This window comes from Elephantulus edwardii, unplaced genomic scaffold (assembly GCF_000299155.1).
Source record: "Elephantulus edwardii isolate Elephantulus edwardi_28Jun2011 unplaced genomic scaffold, EleEdw1.0 scaffold00001, whole genome shotgun sequence".
Classification (NCBI taxonomy): Eukaryota; Metazoa; Chordata; class Mammalia; order Macroscelidea; family Macroscelididae; genus Elephantulus; species Elephantulus edwardii.
In genome coordinates, this window is record NW_006399751.1 from 273,847 (window position 1) to 294,827 (window position 20,981).

At 47.0% G+C, this 20,981-nt stretch overlaps 1 protein-coding gene and 1 pseudogene across 1 annotated transcript in view; one reads left to right on the forward strand and one right to left on the reverse strand.

Moving 5' to 3' along the window:
* Positions 1-1,241: 1,241 nt before the first annotated feature.
* LOC102868276 lies at positions 1,242-7,032 on the reverse strand (annotated as a pseudogene).
* FA2H (fatty acid 2-hydroxylase) overlaps positions 7,031-20,981 on the forward strand; it is a 57,739-nt gene continuing 43,788 nt past the window's right edge. The window contains exon 1 of the mRNA XM_006878608.1: positions 7,031-7,300. Coding sequence (XP_006878670.1) covers positions 7,031-7,300 — 270 coding nt within the window. The remainder of the gene's footprint in view (positions 7,301-20,981) is intronic.

Sequence of the window (20,981 nt, forward strand, 5' to 3'; positions counted from 1 at the left end):
AGGAGGGGCCGGTCCTTGGAAAAAGACATCATGTTGAGCATGGTGGACGGTAAGAGAAAGAGAGGAAGACCCTCAACAAGACAGAATGACACAGTGACTATAACAATGGGCTTGAGCGCTGTGGAGATGATGAGGATGGCGCAGAATCAGTCAGGGTTCAGATCTCATGCTCAAAGAGACTCTGGGATGTGTAATCCACTCGACAAACAACAATGAGTTCCAGAGGGCATCAGGGGCTAAGTGGTGGAATTTTTGCCTTCCATGTGGGAGACCCACATTTGAGTCCTAGCTCCTGTACCTCAGGCACAGCCACCACCCACCCACCGTCAGTGGTGGTTTACTCATTGCATCTGAACATGTTTCCATGCAGCTTTCTGACTAAGGTAGCCATGAATCAGGAGCAAGCTTGACAGCTGCTAAAACAGTGATTTCTTCACCTCGAGTTTGTGGATAGAAATCCCGAGGTCCTTGAACATCTGGGGGGGGGGAATAGCGACATCTTTATTTCCCCTAACTTCGAGGTTAGGTGTTTTGGATTGGTGGTATGTGGGGGTTTGGTTGTTTTGTTTTTAATTGTCAATATGGGCAACAAAGTACCAGCACCGGTAGAACCAAAGAGATTGGCATGCGTTAGGACAGTCGTTAAAGACATCTAGAGAAGTTAGTTATGTTCACTACTTTTCCAGAATGGCTGGTTAAAGGAGCCCTGGTGGCACAGTGTGTAAGCACTTGTCTGCTAACACGTAGGTGAGGAGCTGGAACTCACAGAGCCCTTCCCGGGAGAAGGTTATAGTCTGCTTCTATAAAGGATATTGCCTTGAAAATCTGATGCAGCAATGCTATGCTGTCCTAAAAAGTCACAATGAGTCAGAAGTGACCACACGTTTGCCAGGTGGCCCTGTTATTGTTGTTAGCTGATGTCAGATGCATTCTGATTCATGGCGATCCCATGCCCACAGAGTGAACTGCTTGCTGGTTTCCACAGCTTCAAGCTTCCAGTATCTCTGGATGAGAACCCTACAGCTATCTTGTCATTAAGTGCTTAACCATTTGCACCTCCTCAGGGAAAAGTGTTTACTGAATGGAAATTATTTTGTGCATTTCTTTTTTTTTTTGTTTTGAATCTTTAATGAGAAAAAAAAATATATATATATACTATGGAGCTCAAGAACAATGCGTTTGGTGTGTCACTGGGTGCAGGGCTGGGGACATGACAAGACCAACAGAGAATGGACAAACAGTTACAACGAAACGGGGGCCCGACAAGGTGAAGTCTCGGTTTCCTCGTCATTTAGCAGCATGTTGGGGATCCCGCGGCTGATGGAGAAGAGACTCCGGACTCTGGGCACTGCAGGGTGCCCTCCAACACGTCCACCTCCAGCAGCACGTGGTGCATCTTCCTTAAAACAGCCTCATCGTGCTCATATCCCTCAGTTGGCCCTTTGGGGACCTCGACCAGATGCAAGGTCTCGGCCGCCTCCAGAAGCGCCGCCCACTCCACCTTGGGTATCATCTGCGCTACAAAGTCGGGGTTGAACTCCACTGGGTTGACAGGGACCTCGGTGGCCTGCAGCTGCAGGGGAAGCTGCGCCGCGCCCCCCCCCCCCCCCCCCCCCCGCACATGCGAGCTCAGCAAATTGAGCTCCTGTTGCCACCGGAGCTCCAGCCAGACCGGAGCCCTATTTTGTGCATTTCAACGCATTATTTTGAGACAAAAGCCACAGCTTCACTAGACCAAGAAAGACCAAGAGCTTCCTTAAGAACTTGGTTTGGAAAGGAGCCACACTGACTCAGCTTGCTCCCTGTGAGGAGGACGTGAAGCACTGACTAAAGAAGGCTCCTTCGATCCTTTAATCCCCAGCATCAAGAAAACAGAACCCTTCAAGATAGACTGATAGGCAACGTCCTTATAAACGGAGAAGAGATGGAAGTTGTTGAGGATTTCGCTTTTGCTTGGACCCACAATCAGTGTCCAGGGAAGCAGCAGCAGTCAAGACATGAAACCATATCATGCACTGGTCAAATCTGTTGCCAAGGACTTCTTTCAAAAAGAGGAAAGATGCCAGCTTCAGGATTAAGGTGTGTCCGACCCAAGGCATGCTATTGTCAGTTTATTCATTTGCATCTGACAGGTGACTAGTGAGTAAGGAAGTCTAAAGAATTGGTCCCTTTTAATTGGGATAATGAACAGTATTGAATATATATAGATGGCCAAGAGGACAAGCATGTCTCCCTTGGAAGAAGTGCATCTGGAGTGCTTGTCACAGGGGAGGAGAGTAAGATCTTGTCCGACTTGCTTGGAATGAGGGAAGGTCAGTGAGGGAAAGAAAAACCTTCCACAGGATGGACTCGTGCCGTGCCTGCGACCATGGGCTTGGGCACAATGGAGCTTGCGAGAATGGTACAGGACATGGCAGGCTTGATCTGTTCTACAGGAGGTTCCAAATGGACTCCAGGGCACTAGGCAGCAAAAGTCACATCCTGATGCCTGCTCCTAACCCTGTCTGGAAAGTTGTTGGGTAAGAGGACTGCGAGAAGGGCAGGCGTGTGGCCAATGGATACCAGCTCTGGCTATCCAACCCTCCTCCTGCTGCTGGTAGCCATGACTGCGTCCGGGCGAGCGAGCTGGCCACCTTGTGGTGAAACTCAGTAATGACATCTGCATCTTCTCGAGGCCACAGGCTCCCCGATATGGAATGTCCCTTCAGGGCTTGGAATTAACTTTTTCTCTTCTGTAGCTTCTACTACTATGCATGACCTGGACTATGTGATTCCCTTCAGATGCTGGTCAGTCCTGCTGGACTTTTGCTGGATCAGAGCGAAAGGAAGCTGGACCAGTGCCTGAAAAACAAAACATGTTTGTGATGAACAGGAAGGAGCTGACACACCTGGGAGGAAGTGCTTGGCTCCCTTTACTCATGCAAGGGTAGGTGAGCCCAGCAGGTGTGGAGTGGGGCAAAGGTGACCACACAGTCACACTTTGAGAATAGCAACACCGGTGACCCAAGGCCTCTTTCAGGGTTAGAGAGAGCAGTTTCAGTACAAACCCATATACCCAGCCAAACCTTGCCTGCTGTCCCCCTACCCTCACCCCCACCCCCACCGCCGCCTGGGGTGAAAGGCCTGGGAGAGAAAGAAACAAGGCAGCTGCCTGACTTTGGATCCTGCTGTTGTTGAAGTGGCTCCTGAGAGACCTGAGTCAGGCTTCCCGCACAGCAGTGACCCAGCAGAGATGGCCAGCCCAGAAGGGCACAGACCAGGGGAGATCCCAATCATACCTTTTCCTGAGAGACCAAGGCCACTGGGTAAGGCAGCCTCGGGACTTCAGGGCATTTGATCAAACACTGAGTTCAGGTGAGGTTTGACTGTAGCAAATGCTCTCAGACCTCCTTCCAACCCTGCTCGGTCACCAGGCTCTACTCTTTTAGGTCCCTAAGTCCCGTTCTTGAGAGGAGACAGTATTTTCTGCCTTCTGTCACTTCCATCCTCTGAGAACGACGCGAAGGCACTCACCTGAGGTGCAAAATTTAAGACACAAACACAGACACAAAATTCCATAATCAAAATGCACAATATTTTAGGGTTGCCTTCTAAAACTCAAAAGTAACAATCAAATAGGAGGGAGCTCTGGTGGCCTAGTGGCAAGAAGCTGCACTGCAAGAGGGGCCTCCTGTACCCGTCAGATCCAGTTTGACGGTACACACACACACACACACACACACACACACACACGTATACATTTTTTCTAAAAAGAATCAAATAGGGAGACTCACACTTCCTGGTTTCTAAACATACTACAAAGTGACAGTGATTACAATAGCCTAGAACTGATATTATCATAGACATAGACCAGTGGATTCTGACATGATGGGAGACATAGACCAATGGACTTGAGTGGAAAGTCCAGGACTAAATGCACACATCTGTGGGCAATTGATTTTTTTTAAAATTTTTTTTATTTATTGTATTATTGTTACGTGTACCGTCAAATCAGATCTGACTGGTACAGGAGGAGGTTGCCTCCTCCTTCTCCAGCAGAGAATCTGGTGGATTTGAACCGTGTACCTCTGGGATTGCAGTGCAGCGTCTTGCCACTAGGCCACCAGAACTCCCTGCAATTGATTTTTGAGGAGGATGCTGACTAAGTTCATTCAATGGGAAAGGAGAGCATCTTCGATAGAGGGTGACAGAAAAGTGGATTTTCATGTGCAGAAAAATGACTTGAAGTTCATGCCTCATATAATCTTTTTAAAAGAAAGAGAGAAACCTAATTTTAATGGAACCAAAGACCTAAATGTGAAAATTGAAACTGAAATTTCTTAGGAAAAAAATATTGGATGCGGTTATGGGACCAAGTGCTTAAGGAGAGAGAGAGATCATCAAATTTCTAACAAATCAAACCAAAATCAAGCAGCAAAAAACCAAAACAGGTAGCTGGACCTCATAAAATTGAAATACTTTTGTTCATCAAAGAACCTTATGAAAAAGTGGAAAAATGCTCTACAGATGGGGAGGGAAATTGGGGAATCACAGATCTGGTAAGGGTCTCATGTTTCAAATGCATGTAAGACTTCTACCACTTAGCATCAAAAAGACATACCCAGTGGTGGTGGTGGTGGGGGATAGTTAAAGGACTTGAGCAAGATAGTTTATCAAAGAGGATGTTCAGATGGTCAACAGATGAGAAAAACATGCTCAACATCCTTAGTCATTCCAAGAAAGCCCAACTCCCTGCCATCAAGTCACTTTTAACTCACAGAGAAGTGAAAATGAAAACCTGGGTGAGGCATCACCTCATCTCCATGAGAATGATAATGGTCAACACAGGAATCACGTTGGTGAGGGTGTGGAGGAACTGCTAGTGTGGGTACCAGATCGCACAGCCTCTTCGGGAAAGCATTAAAAACACTGGAACTGTTCCAGTAATCCCAGCCCTAGGCGTGTACACAGAAGTGAAGACAGGCTTGTCAACAGGAGCCTGTGCACCAGGGAGCTCTGCCGTACCTGTCTCAACAGCCGCAATGTAGAAAGGAGCCAAAATGTCCATCAGCAGGTGCATGGATAAACAAAATGTACGTGTACACACGATGGTCGAGTTGGCAAGCATAGCTGAATACACACAAAGAACAAAAGAACCTGTCTTGGAAGAAGTGTACCCCGAATGCTGCTGAGTTTTTAGAAACAAGGATGGTAAGACTTTATCTCACATACTCAGGGCATGTTAGATGGAAGGGCCAGTCACCAGAGAAAGGTGTTCCCCTTAGAGATCCTCAGCAAGACGGAGTGCAACGGTGGCACGCTGAGTGAATGTGAGGCGGATGCAGGACCGGGCGTTGACGTTCTCCTGTACCTGTGTGACTACAAGTTGGAACTGACCCTACTGACCTGGCAACAACACACATGATGGACTATTACACAGCCATAAAAATAGATGGAAGCGCCAGTAGGTGCCACAACCTAGACAATGAAAATATGCTGAGTGAAATAAATTAGTTGCAAAAGGACACGTATTGTATGCGCTCACTTAGATGAAATAAGCAAACACAGAAATCAGGTTATGAATGGTGTACAGGGGTAGTTGTTGTCAGGTGCTGTCAAGTCGACTGTAACTCATAATGATCCTGTGTACAGCAGATCTTATGGCCGAGAGATCTGAATCTTGCCCTATTCTTTGCCATCCTATCTCTGATATATTTAAGGTAATTGTCACAGTCATTGTGTCAGTCCATCTTGTTGAAGGTCTTCCTCTCTTTACAAGAGTCAACTCATTTGCTGTTAAGTTGGAACAGACCCTCCAATGGGTAATCAGAGGCTATAAATCCCACAAGGAGATTAGACTTTTTTTCTTAGATCAATCAGCAGATTCAAACTGCCTACCTTTGGGTTGGCAGCACAACTTCTTACCCATGAAGCCACCAGAAGAGAAAAGAAATTAGTTGTTTTCTTTTGGAGGGCATACATCAATGTTAACATTAATTTAGCAATGTTAAATTTTGTTCACAAAATCATATTAACAGTAGTGGAATATCTCGGAAGGTTGTTGTTGGTAGGTGTCCTGAAGTTTACTGTGACTCAGAAGGTGGTTGTTGGTAGGTGTCCTGAGGTTTATTATGAACAACGGTTAAGACCCCTGCGCTGTCCTGTGCCATCCTCATCATACCTGATCTACTCAAGCCCATTGGTACAATTAGTGTGTCGATTCATCTTATTGAAGATCTTCCTTTCTTTCCAAGAACGTCCAAGGAGCACCCTGGTACACTTTCTCCAGGACATACTTATTCTTTTGGAAGTTCGTGGAATAGCCAGTGCTCTTCTCCAATATAACTCAAAGGCATTGAGAAGGTTAATGGACAGCATTGAAAGTGTAACCAATGTCATTGAATTAATAAATGTGGATGTGGTATTGGCAATTCATAGCTGTGAGTATTCTCACCATAAAAATTCACCAAAAAATGCAAATTAATACCACAAAACCCATATAAAAATCATTAAAGCAATGCAGGCTCTAATCCTATACTTTCACTAGTATGCTTAACTAATCCCAATAAAACTTTCTTTTATAAAAACAAGTGGCCAGCCTGAGAGCTACAGTTTAGTTTGTCAGTATCTTGATGGTTAGATTTTTTTTGTTCACGCTTCGAAATTGTGCTTGAAGCAGCCATGAATGAACTAATCCCACCTCAATGAGATCAAGGATGGTCGCTCAGACACGTGCTGACCTGCGCTGCCTTCGCTTTCTGCCTTAACTGAGCACACCTGGCCGGCGCCCTCTACCTGCCCAGAGCCACCTGGCGGGTGGCACGCGCGCAGGACGGCCTCCCACGCCCCGCCGGGGTCGCCAGAGTTCCCTGCGGACCAATAGGGAGTGGGCCCCCCTCCCAACCTCCGCGGAACAGCCAATGGGAGCGCGGCATGCAAATGAGCAGGTGCGGTGGCGGCTGCCGGAGCAGCGAGGCTCCCGGGCTGTTAGAGGCGCGCTGGGCGGCCGCCGAGCAGACGCCCGGGCTTCGCGCTGCCTCTGCGTCCGGCCATGGCCCCCGCTCCGCCCCGCGCCGCCTCCTTCTCGCCCGCCGAGCTCCAGAGACGCCTGGCGGCGGGCGCCTGCTGGGTTCGCCGCGGGGCACGCCTCTACGACCTCACGGGCTTCGTGCGCCACCACCCGGGGGGCGAGCAGCTGCTGCGGAGCCGTGCTGGCCAGGACATCAGCGCCGACCTGGACGGGCCGCCGCACCGGCACTCGGCCAACGCACGCCGCTGGCTGGAGCAGTACTACGTGGGCGACCTACAGGGGGACCCGCAGGTACGGTGTGCGCCCTTCCATACACTCGCGACCGGCCAGTCCCAGTCACCTACCCAAGGTGACAGCCTCCGTCCTCCTCTCTGCACCCCCTTCTCCCCAGGTAACAGGGCGCACGGCCCCTCTTGCCGGCAGCTTGACCTTCCTTTCCAGGGGTCTGTCTGTCTGTCTCCCTCTTTTCTACCTGGTCAGGCTGCAGCCTCTGCCATCTGGCAACCTGTTTCTGGTCCTAGCCGCTCCGCCTTCATGACAGCTCCCCATTTTCGGGTCAGAAATGGGGTTCCCTTGACGTTCTATTCCTGCTTCCACGAGGGGCTTGAACTATCGCTTTCTCAGCAAGCTCGGTTTCCTGTGCCCGCTTAGATCTCCGTCAGGGCTCAGCTGGGTGAGTGGAGGGCGTCCCCCAGCCCCCCTGGCTGTCCTTGGCCAGAACCCTGGCTTGGGCGTCTACCAGAGGGAAAGGGTTAGGTGGGTTTTGAACGCTGAGTGTAGTATAAAGGGGTGGGGGGTGGAATACAAGGTCATTGGTATTTAGGTTTCCAACTGATTCGGAGCTAGACACTGTTACTCATGCTTTAGGAAATATGGAAACTGAGACTCAGAGAGGCTATGAGTGTATCCAACGTCAAACAGCTAGCTAAGGGAAAAACCAAACGTACCCAGTTCCAAGATCCATGCTGTCTTCACCCCCAAGACTCAGTCAAAAGAGGCTCCAGGTGGGCACTAGCCAGAGGCAAACTACCTGGCAGCCCTGGTGGGGGGCTTCTCAACAGTGAGTCCACCGTGTTTGGACAAACACCAACATCTGCCTAGCTTTTTTTGTCAAGGTGGATATGGCAAGTGCATTTAGGTCTTTGGAAGAAAGATTTGGCTTCTCTCTGCTCCCAGAGGTTCTTCATTGTGCTGTCTAGCCTAAATTTTCCATCTTTCTATTCATTCGCCCACTTGGTCACTCAATGGTTGGTGGACAGTGCTGCACTGGGCACAAGGGGAGCCATCAGTGCACAAACCCGATGTCATTTCTGTCTTTGTGGAGTCTGCAGGCTCCTGGGGGTGCGGGGACATGTTAGTTACACAGTAAGGACTTCATTAGATAGAGTTCGCAGAACCTGGCTGCAGAGTACCATTTTGGAGGGGAAGTGGTGAACAAGAGCTTTCTTGTGAAACTGACTTTTTTACTTAGAGCTGAACAATGGGTAGAACTTAGCCAAGTAGAGAGTGGTGGGGAGAACATTCCAGACAGAGGGAATAGCATGCATGAAGCCTCTGAAAGGGGAGGGCTTGGCCGTGTCAAGGGCACAAATAAAACCAGGATGGCCTGAGTCTGGTGGACAAGAAGGGAATGTGGGACGAGATTGCGCATTCAGACCCTGCAGGGCCCATGAGCTACATACAGTCAGATTTAGAATGGGAAGTCAGGAAGGAATGGAAGCCGGGGCGAGGCATGGTCTTATTTGCATCTTTGGACAAGCTCTGTGGTCACAAGGCAGAAAAGTGCCAGAGCAGAAGTGGAAGTCAGGACACCATCAGAAGGCCACTGTGGGTTCCAGGTGAGAGGTCCCCGCGGGGTGGCTAGGACAGGAATTTGAGAACTCTAGGGCAAAATGCACAGCCATTCTGTGGCAAGAGCTCAGCTTTTATCTTGAAAGTTGATGTTCGGTGTCCAATCAGGCTGAAGGGGCAGGAATTGTCACCCAGGTGACAGTAAAGCCAAGGACAGGAAATCAGAGAGGTTGGAACCAGAAGGCTGGAGACTGGCACAGTGCCTTGTGACTCTGTGACCCATCCTATGTTGTAGCCTTGGGGTGTGGCTTCTCCCGGCATCATCTTAGGATTCCTTCTGGCGGGTCACCGTGGCCTCACCTTCCCTTTCTGTAGCCACCCAGCACAGAGCTTTGGTTTGGTTCTGCTTTGCTTTGCTTTGTTTTATGTATCTCTCAGGGAACACTCCCAGAGAATATCAAACTCACATACTTGTCCCACCCCTGCACTCATCCATCAGCCCCAGCGCCCCAGTGTGGCCGTAATGTAGGCTTCTAATATCTGAGCCCCAACCTGAGGCTACTGAAAGAAATAAGAACTAACAATTCGATGACAAGTCCATGGCCCAGCCCTTGTTTGTAGCCTTCTGTCTGAGGTTTACTGCTCTGGGAGCCCATGCTGGACTGCCTTGACGTTGGAGCAGAGGGTGGTCAAAGGAGAAATGTGGGCTGGGTTTTCCTTTAGAGACTCTCTTGTTAAACTCTGAGTGGAGATGGAACATTTCTGTTCTTTTCTAGCTAAGTGCTTCTGTTTGTTGTTACCCCAGATTCACACAGAGCTCTGGTGGCCTGGTTCTTAGGGAGTTGTCATCCTCTTAGGTGCACCTCAAATCATCTCTGATTCACAGTGACCCGCTGACAGCACATCCAAACCTCGCCCTGTCATGCACCATTCTCACAGCCTCTGCATCCTCAAACCTATCATTGTCCTCACTGGGTCAGTCCCTCTCATTGAGTCTTCCTCCCCTTAGCGGACCCTTCACCTTTTCAAGCGCAATGTCCTTTCCCAAGGACTAGCCCCTTCTGACAACATGCCCCAAACAGTTGACTTTCTGGCCATCGCTAACCCGTCTTCATCCATCTCCCACCTCCCCTCCTGCTGGACCTGTGACGATGACACCTGTTGAGGTGAGAGACTGGCTCCTGTAGGAGGGACATTGATGGCCGAGGGCAATGCCAGTAACCAGCCCTGTGACATGCTCACATTCTTGCATGATGTCCCTCCTGCGGGCCCTTCTTTCCTGGTTTAGTCACTGGGGATCAGAGTTCTGGAACCAGGCTGGTCTCGTTGACTTCCCCTGTTCCCCACTTTGCCACACCCTCCCTGCAGTCACACTTGCACACACATTCACACTCACAAAGGCATACATTCAAAACAAGCTGAACCCGTTTGAACCAACATACTGTGAGGATGAGGTCTGCCATGGCCTTGGACTTGAGGAAGCCGAGCTGCTGGCTTTGAGTAAGCGAAACAGCATAGGCTGAGCGAGGAGACCAAGCCCTCTGCTCGGTCCCCCAGTGCCTGTGGGGTCCAGACCTTCACTCCAAGTTCACGTAGGAGCAGTGAGCGCCCTTCCAACTGTGGCACCATCGTTAGAGGGCATGCTGTCCCTTTGTCGAATTGTGATGTGATTTTTTTTTAAAGAGATGAATTTTAGGTTTAAACCTCCTTCCAACACTATAGACGCGCATCCAAAAATTATCCCTAATCTGTCACCACTGATGATCCAAAAATCACCTTTGTCAGTCACATAGTTTTTGGTGGTCGTGGTTTTGGTTTTACTAAATTTGGTGGACTTTTGCACTTTTGCAAGGAGCCCTGGTGGTGCAGTGTTTAAATACATGAGCTGAACAGAGGTTTGAACCCACCAGCCACTCTGCAGGAGAGAGAAGGCGGTCAGCATCCATAAACATCTGTAACCTTGGGGGCTCCGTGGAGTGGTTCTGCCCTGCCCTGTAGGGCTGCTGTGACTCAGAATTCAACTTGACAGCAATGGGTTTTGGTTTAAACCATGATATTAATTTTTACCTTTCAATCAATTGTCTTTCTCTCTTACCGTTTGCACACCCTGGGCATTGATGCCAGTGACATCACAGGTCTCACCTCACATGGAAGAAAATGTGTGCTGTTACTTTTATCTGGATACACTGAGTCACCTAGGACTCACGGCAGCCTTGTGCACAAGGAGAGAAAACCCCGACCAGTCCTGTGCGTCCTCAGGACTCAGGCAGGCCTCAGTCCGTTGCTGGGGACACTGCATGTCCTGAGTGCCTGTGAACCCAAGAGCCTCCTGTTTCAGTGCTGTGCTGGGGAAAACTCCCCACGATTCTGTTTTAATCGGTAGGGTTCGCATGGCCTGGTGTTTGAAAGTTGACCTCTGCTTAGCCTGGAAACCTGACAGCTGTCGTCTCTGGGCGACTCTACTGTGTCTGAGACTCATGGTGTAGATTCTGGCACCGTAATGCCCAACACAGTCAAACCATTGCTGGGGGGCTGGGAATGTAGAACAAGTTAAGCAATAAAGGCTCATCCTACATACAACCAGATAGACCACACTTTGGGAAGCCCTGGTGGCCTGTGGGTCATTTTCTAGGATTGATGAGAGGAATAAAATTGCATGTAAAACAAATGAGATAAACAAGCTCATCACAGCCCCATAGGGCCTTTCCCCGCACCAGCCTGTCCCAAGAGGATAGTAATTGTCAGACTCCCCCTCTCTGACACACAGACCTCGTATTACCATAGTATGGTGCCAGCCAAGAAAAGCCCTCGGTCTGAAGGGGCCCTGCAGGAAGCTGACCTCCTAGTCACTGGTCTCAGGCTGATCCTGATAATAATGGGAGTGTCTCCAGGTGCCATGTCTCAGCCACAGGGGGTTCTGCCAGACTTTGGGGACTTTACACTTTAGGACTTTAGTCAATAAACAGTAATGGACTATGTTCGTGAAGATGGGTTCCTATCTGTCCTGCGCTGGTCTCCAGATATCTCAAGCCTAGTGTGAGGTGGAAAGCCAGGCTGAAGGCGGAACTCAGGTAGAAGCAGAGGCGTGGGGAGCTTCCAGGCTGCCCAGCCTGCAGAGTGAGAGGCCATGAGGACCCTGCTGGCCCAGGGGGTTGAGAGTACCCCACTTGTAGAGGCCACCTGGCCACTCAGCAGTCACCACCCTTCCCTGCCTACTGCCTACAAGTGACTCCCAAGCTCTGGGGGGTATGTTGTGTGCCAGGGAAGCGTGGCCTTGAGGCTGACTCTAGGGCTCAGACACTGTGGTTCTGTGGTCCCAACCAGAAGGCTCTGGACTCACTTCCGAAACCAGAAGATGAAGGGGCTTTCAGATCCAAGACTGGAGAAAGAGATCAGATGTTAGGATTCCCTGATGGCATAGTGGCTGATGAAGGTATCGAGCTTAAACGTCAGCAGTTCAAAGCCATCAGCTACATCTGCTGGGAAAAGACAGACGATCTCTTCCCTTAAAGATTTACAGGCTTGAAAACTCAGTGGAGGGTCACCTTGAGTCAGAACTGATTTGATAGGAGTGGGTCTGGTGGGTTTGGGGAGGATGGATAAGAAGAAACCCACAGGAATCCCATAAACACATGAGACGAATGGTCTGCATGAGTATTCCCGGGATAGACCCCAGGCTGACGCCTGAGCGGCACCCAGCCGACCTCCCTGTCCTCATTTTCTGTGGCGCCCAGTCATTGTTGTCTGTAGGGGTCAGCGTTTATTTAGACAGAGCCCTGACAGTCACTCCTTCCTCCTAGAGTTTCTCGGAGTCAGAACAGACTTGACAGAAGCGGGTTTGGTTTCTTTTTTAATTCTCTCTTAATCTCACTCTGTTGTTATTGTTGTGGAGTCAGAACCAACTCATAGCTGACCCTCCGGCGCGGGTTTTCAGAGGCAGTTAATCACACAGGAGGAGACTGCCCATCCTTCTCCTGCAGAGCAGCTGGTGGATTCGAACTGTGTGCCGTTGGGATTGCAGCCCAGCTTCTTACCACTAGACCACCTGAGCTCCCTAATCTCACTCCAGTGAGACTTTAATGCCACCACTCGTGTCCCTGTCAGCGTCCCCAGGATGTTCAGCTCACCAAGCCTGGTGGCCACTGCTCACCCTCATCCTCCCTGACCCGGAAGCACCTCTTTACCTGGTTGACACTCTCCGACTGTGTTACCGCGCTGCTCCTACTCTCCAGTGACTCCCCACTGCCACATCCTTTCAGTCCTGTTCAAGTGCTAGTTAACAGCATTTATCTTCCTTATTTCTTATTCTTCACTCCGTGTCTTGGCTTCTCTACCGGACGATACTCTCTCTGAGGACTGGAATTGTTGGATCCAGTCGGTTTCTCTAGGACTCTCTCACAAGCACGGTGGTGCACGCCAACAGGAGCGATGAATATTTGGCTCTGGGCGTGGATGAGCCACTTGGAAGACGGGCCGATGTGTGTGCATAAGCGAGAGGAAGAAGTGTCAACACACATGATGCCTCGTGGGGCTGATGGAAAGGATATCAGCTCTCAACGCAGTCACCTGTTTCTACCCTTGATTGTCTTCCACCACAGGGAGCTGGCCACACATCTTCTGTGCTGAACTAGTGTAGTTTACTCTTCACATGAACCACGTACATGTATCAGAAAACATCTGTCAAGAGCCCATGTTGCTCTTAGGAGTGTGACTTCTCATGAATGACAGAAAAGAGCCGGTCTCGGGGTGCCAGCATTTCTCATCTTTGGTTTTGGTGCAGATTTCTTTAAAGCATATACCTTTAGCACAGATGATCTCCATGGCTAACTGTGGCCCCTCTGAGGCGGGCAGGAAGCTCTAATGCTAGTTCTTCCCTCTTGTCTTGCTTTGCAGTGGAAAAAAGAGCTCAGTTGTAATAATAGAGCGGAGAACCACAAGCTTGATGCTCAAAACGCTCATAAAGTTTATAACTGAGAATCATAAACCTTATTTTATATAATGAAACATTGCCCCAAAGTATAATTATCCAAATACTGTTTTTGAACACATTGATTGTGTATTGCAAGCTATTTAAATAGCAGCACCACACAGCAAATTTGGGAGGATTTGCTTTAACATATTTGAAGTCTAATGCATGCAAAATACCTTAAAGTCCTGTTATAGGGAAACTACTAGCTGTAAATTCTGGTGACGTGATTTCTTCCGACTATATACTTAGAATATACTATATGCAATCTACAGTAAACTAAGTTGATAATTATCAAAGCAAATTGGTCATAATTTCTTCTTTAAAATGAAGAGTAGATCTCTAGTGACTTACATCTTCCTGTGCCAAATAGGATCTTTTCATGTTGCCCGGTGGGACCGACCCAGTACTTTCCAGCGTGTTGTTTCCTGCATTGCTTAATGTTTTGTGGTGCCCACATCTCCTACTAGAAAATGAAATTAGAGTCTTGAGGGATCGCTTGCTAGTTTTTGTTTATGAATTTAAAATGTTAATAACCCATAATCACCCAGTCAGGTCAAATAAATAGCCATTGGTATTTTATAAGGAATTCTAGTGGTTCTATGGGAGCTCTTATGGCCTACTGCATAAGCAGTTGTGTTGCCAACCCAAAGACAGGTGATTCAAATCTGTTGAAGACTGAGGGTCCCAAAGAATGAAATAATTTTATAATTATTAATAATGAGACAAACTACCAGGAATGATATAGAACAGAGAGTGTGAAAAACAGGGGGCCAACAGTTCCCATGACTGAAGGCCCCAAGCCATGCTTCTCTGAGTATTTATTTAGAATCATAATGAAGGTAAACAAAGTAAAATCACAAGCAAGTACAAAACAAAAACAAAGGATAATGGTGCCAAGTTCCTCTTTATGCTAATCTCAAGAGGGAGGGATTCATTTGACACAAACTAAGAACAATGTTGACTCCTAGGGAACCCCCAGTACCACAAGGTGACCTTCAGCTTGTATTAAGCTTCCCTCATTTCCCGATACAGCATTTGGTCTACTGTTATTAAATTTGATAGTTGGCTTCCCGCACAAATCCACCAGGGTCTCTGAGGGAGAAGATGAACATTCTTCTTCTATGCAGTTTACAGCCTCTGAAAACCCGCTACTGGGTCAGCTGTGTGTTGGTTCTGCAATGACTGAGTGAGCAGTGCTCTGGTTAAGATTTAAGCTGTTACCAAAAGCTGGGTGGTTCAAACCCAACAACCTCTCCATGGGAGAAAGAAGTCATCCATTCTCATGTAGATTGACAATCTCAGAAACCAGTTCTGCTCTCTCCATCAGGGCCAGCATGAGTTAGAATCAGCTTTATGGTAGTGAATTTGGGGTTAGTCTTTTCTCATAATAGAAGTCTCTATGATGCCATGCCGTTGACCACAAAGAAAGACGGAGTTTCTAAGTCCATTCAAGGCACCCACTGTAAGACACTCCCTTGGAGGGAAAAGGAACTTGTTTACCAAGCTGAACAAAGGTGGACTCTCTGAATACAAATGGCCCCAAACCAAGAAAAAGGCTAGACCAGCCTGACATTGTGGTAGTTTTCTCTTGTCCTCTGGGATGCCAAGTGTAATGGCTTATGTTTGAAGACAAAAGTGGTATGAAAAAATGTGGTTGTTCCTTGACCCATGGATTGAAGAGTTCATGTCTCCTCAGTAATAGGTTGCTTAAAGTGAATTAGGAAGGATAAGCAGAAACCTTGATTGTCTTAAAACTATTTCCCTTCTTTACTTATGATCTTATAGAAGATTATAATTATGTGCAGATTCTTAAAGAGAATGAATATTGAAGCAGCTAGTGACGGGTTTTTGTGTATGTGCATCATCTTTCTGAGAAAACTCTGCCACGTGGCTCCAATACTCTAAACTTCACGTTGGACATTCATAGCATGGTCATTCATAAGGTTGCTCAGTGATTTAATAATAATTAAAATTATTACTTTAATAGTGTAATTTTTACTAAAAGGCCCTCTTGATCCTTTGATGAGCAGACCTTATTCTTTTAAAGAGGCAGTCTTCCGTTGATTACTTTTTGCTCAGTGTTAACCAGGGCAACTTTGGGAATGGTGTGAGGAGTCAAATCTATCTCTCTCACTGACCTTGTGAAATTTTCCATATTTTTTTGCAAGAATTTCAGTTTCATTTTGCAGTCAGTGTGCATTTCGTCACCCTGTTTGTTGTTAAATGACATCAGCCTACAGCCCTCAGGGAAAAGAAGCTTTGCCTAAGTGTGCTAGGGGTATTTGGAACTAGAAGATGGTTAGTGTTTGAGTAGAGACGAAAATGGGAAGCGATCCACCAGTTTGTCAGTGTTTCTGTTCGATTTCTGCTGCCATTTGCTCTTGACTATTCAGTGACTCCGGCTGAAAAAACCCATCCCCTCAAAGACTTGGATGTCAGTGATCCCCATTATCCCCGTGTAATGAATAATTGCACGTCTGATGGTAATACAGTGGTTTGTATTTTTTCCCCCCAAGTATTTTGTCATAAATTCCTGTTTGGACCCTTCGTGGTATGTGGGGCTGATGTCAGTACTCCGTTTCACAGATGGAGAGACTATCGCCCGGAGAGGTCCTAGAACACAGGTCTTCAGGGCTCTGGTAGCCTCGCTGTCTGCCCGCTCCCTATGAATCTCACCCGTGAGATTAAGTCAAAGGAGAATAAATGTGCTTCTTCTGGCAACAGCGGCACAGCATGATATAGAAGTCCCTCCTGGGCTCCTTGCTGGTACACAGGGACTAACAAAAACCCAAGCAAGTCTGCGCTGGAGGACGTGCCGCCAGAGTGCCCCACGGGAGTGGGAATGGATGGCAAGACTTCGTCTCAGGTACTTATCATCTCACACGTTGTCAGGAGGGACCTGTCCGTGGAGAAAGATTACGTGATCGAGAGAGTAGAAGGTCAGTGAAAAGGAGGAAGGCCGTCAGCGAGGTGGACAGGCCTTGTGGATTCAGCAATAGGTTCAGTCATAAAGGCAGTTAGGAAGACAGCACAGTTACGTCATTCACGGGGTTACTGAATTGGCGCTGACTGAGGGGCACCTAACACCGGACCTGGGCCTTCTGACTGTGCTAAAGTCAGGCCCCAAAGATGGGTGGATGGGCACTTGGACTGAAGCTGTTTGCTTTCAGATCTCATAAACTCGCTCTTCTAGCGACGCTATGTAGAAAGGGGTTTATGCTCATGGAGAAGACTTCCCGAGGGAGCATGCATGCCCTCCCATGACCCATGACCCTTTCCCTGCTCACTCAGTAACTCGTCAATTAAGGGGTCGAACCCTGTGACCCCTTGGTGACTATTCTTCCACAGAGCAGCAAACTGGCGGTCACAGTGTGAAAAGGGGGGATATGTTGGCTTGATAAGGTCCCTCTGAATTGCACACAGTTCTAAGATCCTGTTGGCTGTGGCGGTGGCCTGGAGTCTGGGATTTGGACATTTTAATCTACGCAGGCCAGAGAAGTACTTCCTCAGTTGGCAGCAGAGCCTGTGAAGTACCTCAAATTGATGGGGATCCTGAAAGAATCATGATCTGTAGACTTCTAAAAGAACAAACATCTGTCTTGGATGTGCAACGAGAGGGCATCTTAGAGGCAAGGACGGTGAAACTTCATCACACATACTTTGGCTCTGTTGTCAGGAAGGGCCAGTCCTTGGAACAGGACATCATGCTGGGAAAATAGAATATCATGATGCTAAGGAAAGGAAGACTTTTAACAAAGACGGATTGACACCGTGACTGCAACAGGGGGCTTAAACTTAACAGAGATTGTGAGGATGGCACAGGATTGGCAAGGTTTGTGACTACAGTGCATAGAATCACCGTGAGTCGGACTTGTCTCAAGGGCGCCTAGCAAGATGACCTCCAGAATGTTCCCTGGATGAGAACTGTGTTCCTGAGCTAAGTCGGATTTGCTTTTTTGATTGCTAGGACTGTGGCCTCCTCAAAAACTCCAGCCTCAAAGAGGTCACCTTCTAAGGAGGAGAGTTTTCAAGACCCAAGTTGACCTTGCTTTTTATCCTGCTTAAAAAAAAAATCCTTAAGTACATACTCTGAGTATTTGACCTCAGGATTTAAGTATGTGCTGATATCATGATTGAACACAGAGCAGAGATAACGGGCACAGGATAGAACAGAGTCTGCTGTACAGAAGGAAAAAGGAGAGGGGAAGGATTGGGGAACCTTCGACTCCTTCCTCAGTCTTTGACTCATCCATAGATGCCCTTCCCCTGCACCCTGAGCGGAGCTGAAGCTGCTCCCAGCACACTGCTGATGGGATCGTGCTCCTTGCAGCTAGGGCAAAGCGTCAGCATCAGGTGTGGTGCCCTGAAGGTCAAGCTGTCCCAGTGGAATTAGCTGGTGTGACTTGAGAATGTGTCATCAGTACAGTGCACGTAGCATGTCTCCGTGTGTTTAGAGAGATTAAAGACTGATGGAGAAACTCTCTTATAAAAATAACCAAACCCTGCACACCCATGTTTATTGCGTCTTTGTTCACAGTAGCAAAGAGCTGGAAACAACCCAAGTGCCCATCAACTAACAAATATATAGAGAAGCTGTGGTATATTCACACAATGTAATACTATACACCATTAAAAAACAAGGAACTCATGAAATATACAAAATGAATGACCCTGGAGGACATTATTCTGAGTGAAGTATCTCAGTAACAAAAGGGCAAATATTGCATAGCATCACTGTTGTAAAACGGGACTGACATCGGAGTTGAGGGAAGACAGAGAAGCGGGGGAGGAATGATGTATACGGCATTGAAACAGATGAGCGAGAGAACTGTTTAAAAGGGATATATGATTAGGTACTATTGTCACAACAGGAGTCCAGAATGAAGGCTGCATAGTGGAGTGGACTTGAGGGGAAGAATTGTATAACAATGAATGAGTTTTTTCTTTGACTTTTCAAGAAGAGTGAGTTGAGGGGGAGGGGATTGGCAGGGAGAAAAGTGCAACAATAAATGAATGGAAACCCTAAGTCTCTGTAAACTTTGATTAAAATTAATTTTCAAAAAAGATAGAAAGGCAAGAAGCTGCAACTACAATCCCAGAGGTGCACGGTTCGAATCCACCAGATGCTCTGCCGGGGAAGGAGGGGCAATCTCCTCCTGTACCAGTCAGATCTGATTTGACGGTACACACACACACACACACAAATAATAAAAAAAATAAAATTAAAAAAAAAAGATAGAAAGGCTTTTTTCTATATTTCTAAACATTCTGCACTTTTTTGTTAATCTGTCCTGGTCCTTTGTTGCTTGTCCAGTTGACCTTTTTCTTAGTGACTTCTAATCGCTCCTTACATAGGAAGGATATTAGCCCATCTTCCATCACATGCTGTTGTTGTGATTGCTGTTGAGTCGAGTATGACTCATAGCGACTCTGAACAGTAGCTCTGAACTCTGTCCTAGCCCATCCTTGTCACCCTCAACACTCTTAAGTCCATTCCCACAGACACTAATGTCAGCCCATCTTGTTGGGGTCTTCCTCTCCTTTGCTGACCCTCCACCAATCATTTCCCAAGGAACAGCCCGGCCTAACAACACGCCCAAAGCAAGAGAGTTAAAGCCTGGCCATCTTTGCCTCCAAGGAGCACTTAGGCTGTAGCTTCTCCAAGATGTACCCATTGTTCTTTTGGCAGGCCATGGGATATTCAGTGCTCTTCTCCAACACCACAGCTCAAACGCATTGGTTCTTCACCTGCCATCCTTATTTCTTATCCAACTCTCAGATGGATTGCAGGTAATTGGAAAGACTGTGACTTGAATCAGGTGCACCTTAGTCTTTAAACTGTCATCATTGTTCTTCAGGACTTTGGAGAGATCCCTGACAGCAGACTTCCTAGTGCTATTTATCTAAAAATTTTCTGTCGTATGTATTATTCTTTTTCTCCCATTTCATTTGCCTTGTAATTTATTGAATGTTTTTCTCCTCTCAGAATGAAGCCTTTACATTTTTTATGTAGCAAAAGACATCATGTTTTATCTTTTTTAGACTTTGCCTACAACTGAGATTTTGTACATAAAACATAATTATTTTAATATCCTGCTAACAATTTTATGGTTTTCTTTTATTTTTTTGCATTTTTAATTAAGATTTTAACATTTACTGATAACTTGGATTTCTTCTATTCATTTATTGTTGCATATTTTCTTCCCTAACTCACCCCCCATTCACTTTTCTCTTAAAAAAATTCTTTTATTGTTGCACAGTTTCCTCCCCGCTTCCCAGTCAGTTCACTTGGCTATGGACCTCTTATTCTGGACTGTTGTCATGCAAATAATACCTAATCATATATTCCTTTTAAACAGTTCTTTCCCTCATCTGTTTCAATGCAGTATACATGATTTATCCCCTCTTTCCTTAGTTCCCCCCAAACTCCCATGTCTGTCCTGTTTTATAACAGTCGCATGCAGTATCTGTCCTTTTGTGACAGAGATATTTTGCTCATTATAAATAGGGTCACCCATTTTGTATAATGTTGCATGAGTTCCTTGTTTTTCAATTCTGTGTAGTATTCCATTGTGTGAATATACCACAGCTTCTCTGTTCATTTATTGATGGGCACTTGGGGAGTTTCCATCGCTTTGCTATTGTGAACAATGCAGCAATAAACATAGGTGTGCATATATCACCCTGGGTGGCCGTTCTGGTTTCTTCAGAATATATTCCCAGAATATATTGCAATTGCTAGGTTAAATGGTATTTCTATTTCCAGCTTTTTGGGAAAGCACCATACTGCCTTCCAGAATGGTTGCACCATTTTACACTCCCACCAACAGTGAAAAAGGGTTCCAGTTTCTTCACAACCTCGCCAGCATTTGTTGTTTGTTGCTCTATTGAACTTTGCTATTGTTACTAGAGTGAGATGATATCTCATAGTTTTATAGTTTTAGTTTATAATGCATAAATGTTTTTAACTGTCAGGAATATTTTTAGTAGTAAAAGCAAGATAGAAATTTGAGCTCCCTGAGTGATAGGGAATGGCAAAGGACACACCGACAAAGGAGATTAATCAGAACTGACTTTGACAAGCACTGTGGCAATTGGACAATTAAAACAGACATTTGGATGGCGGGGAAGAAGAACAAACTGGGGAGTAGGGTGGAGAGAAGGGTGCGGCAATGAAGGAGTGAAAGCCCAGAATCCCTGTGAATGTTCATT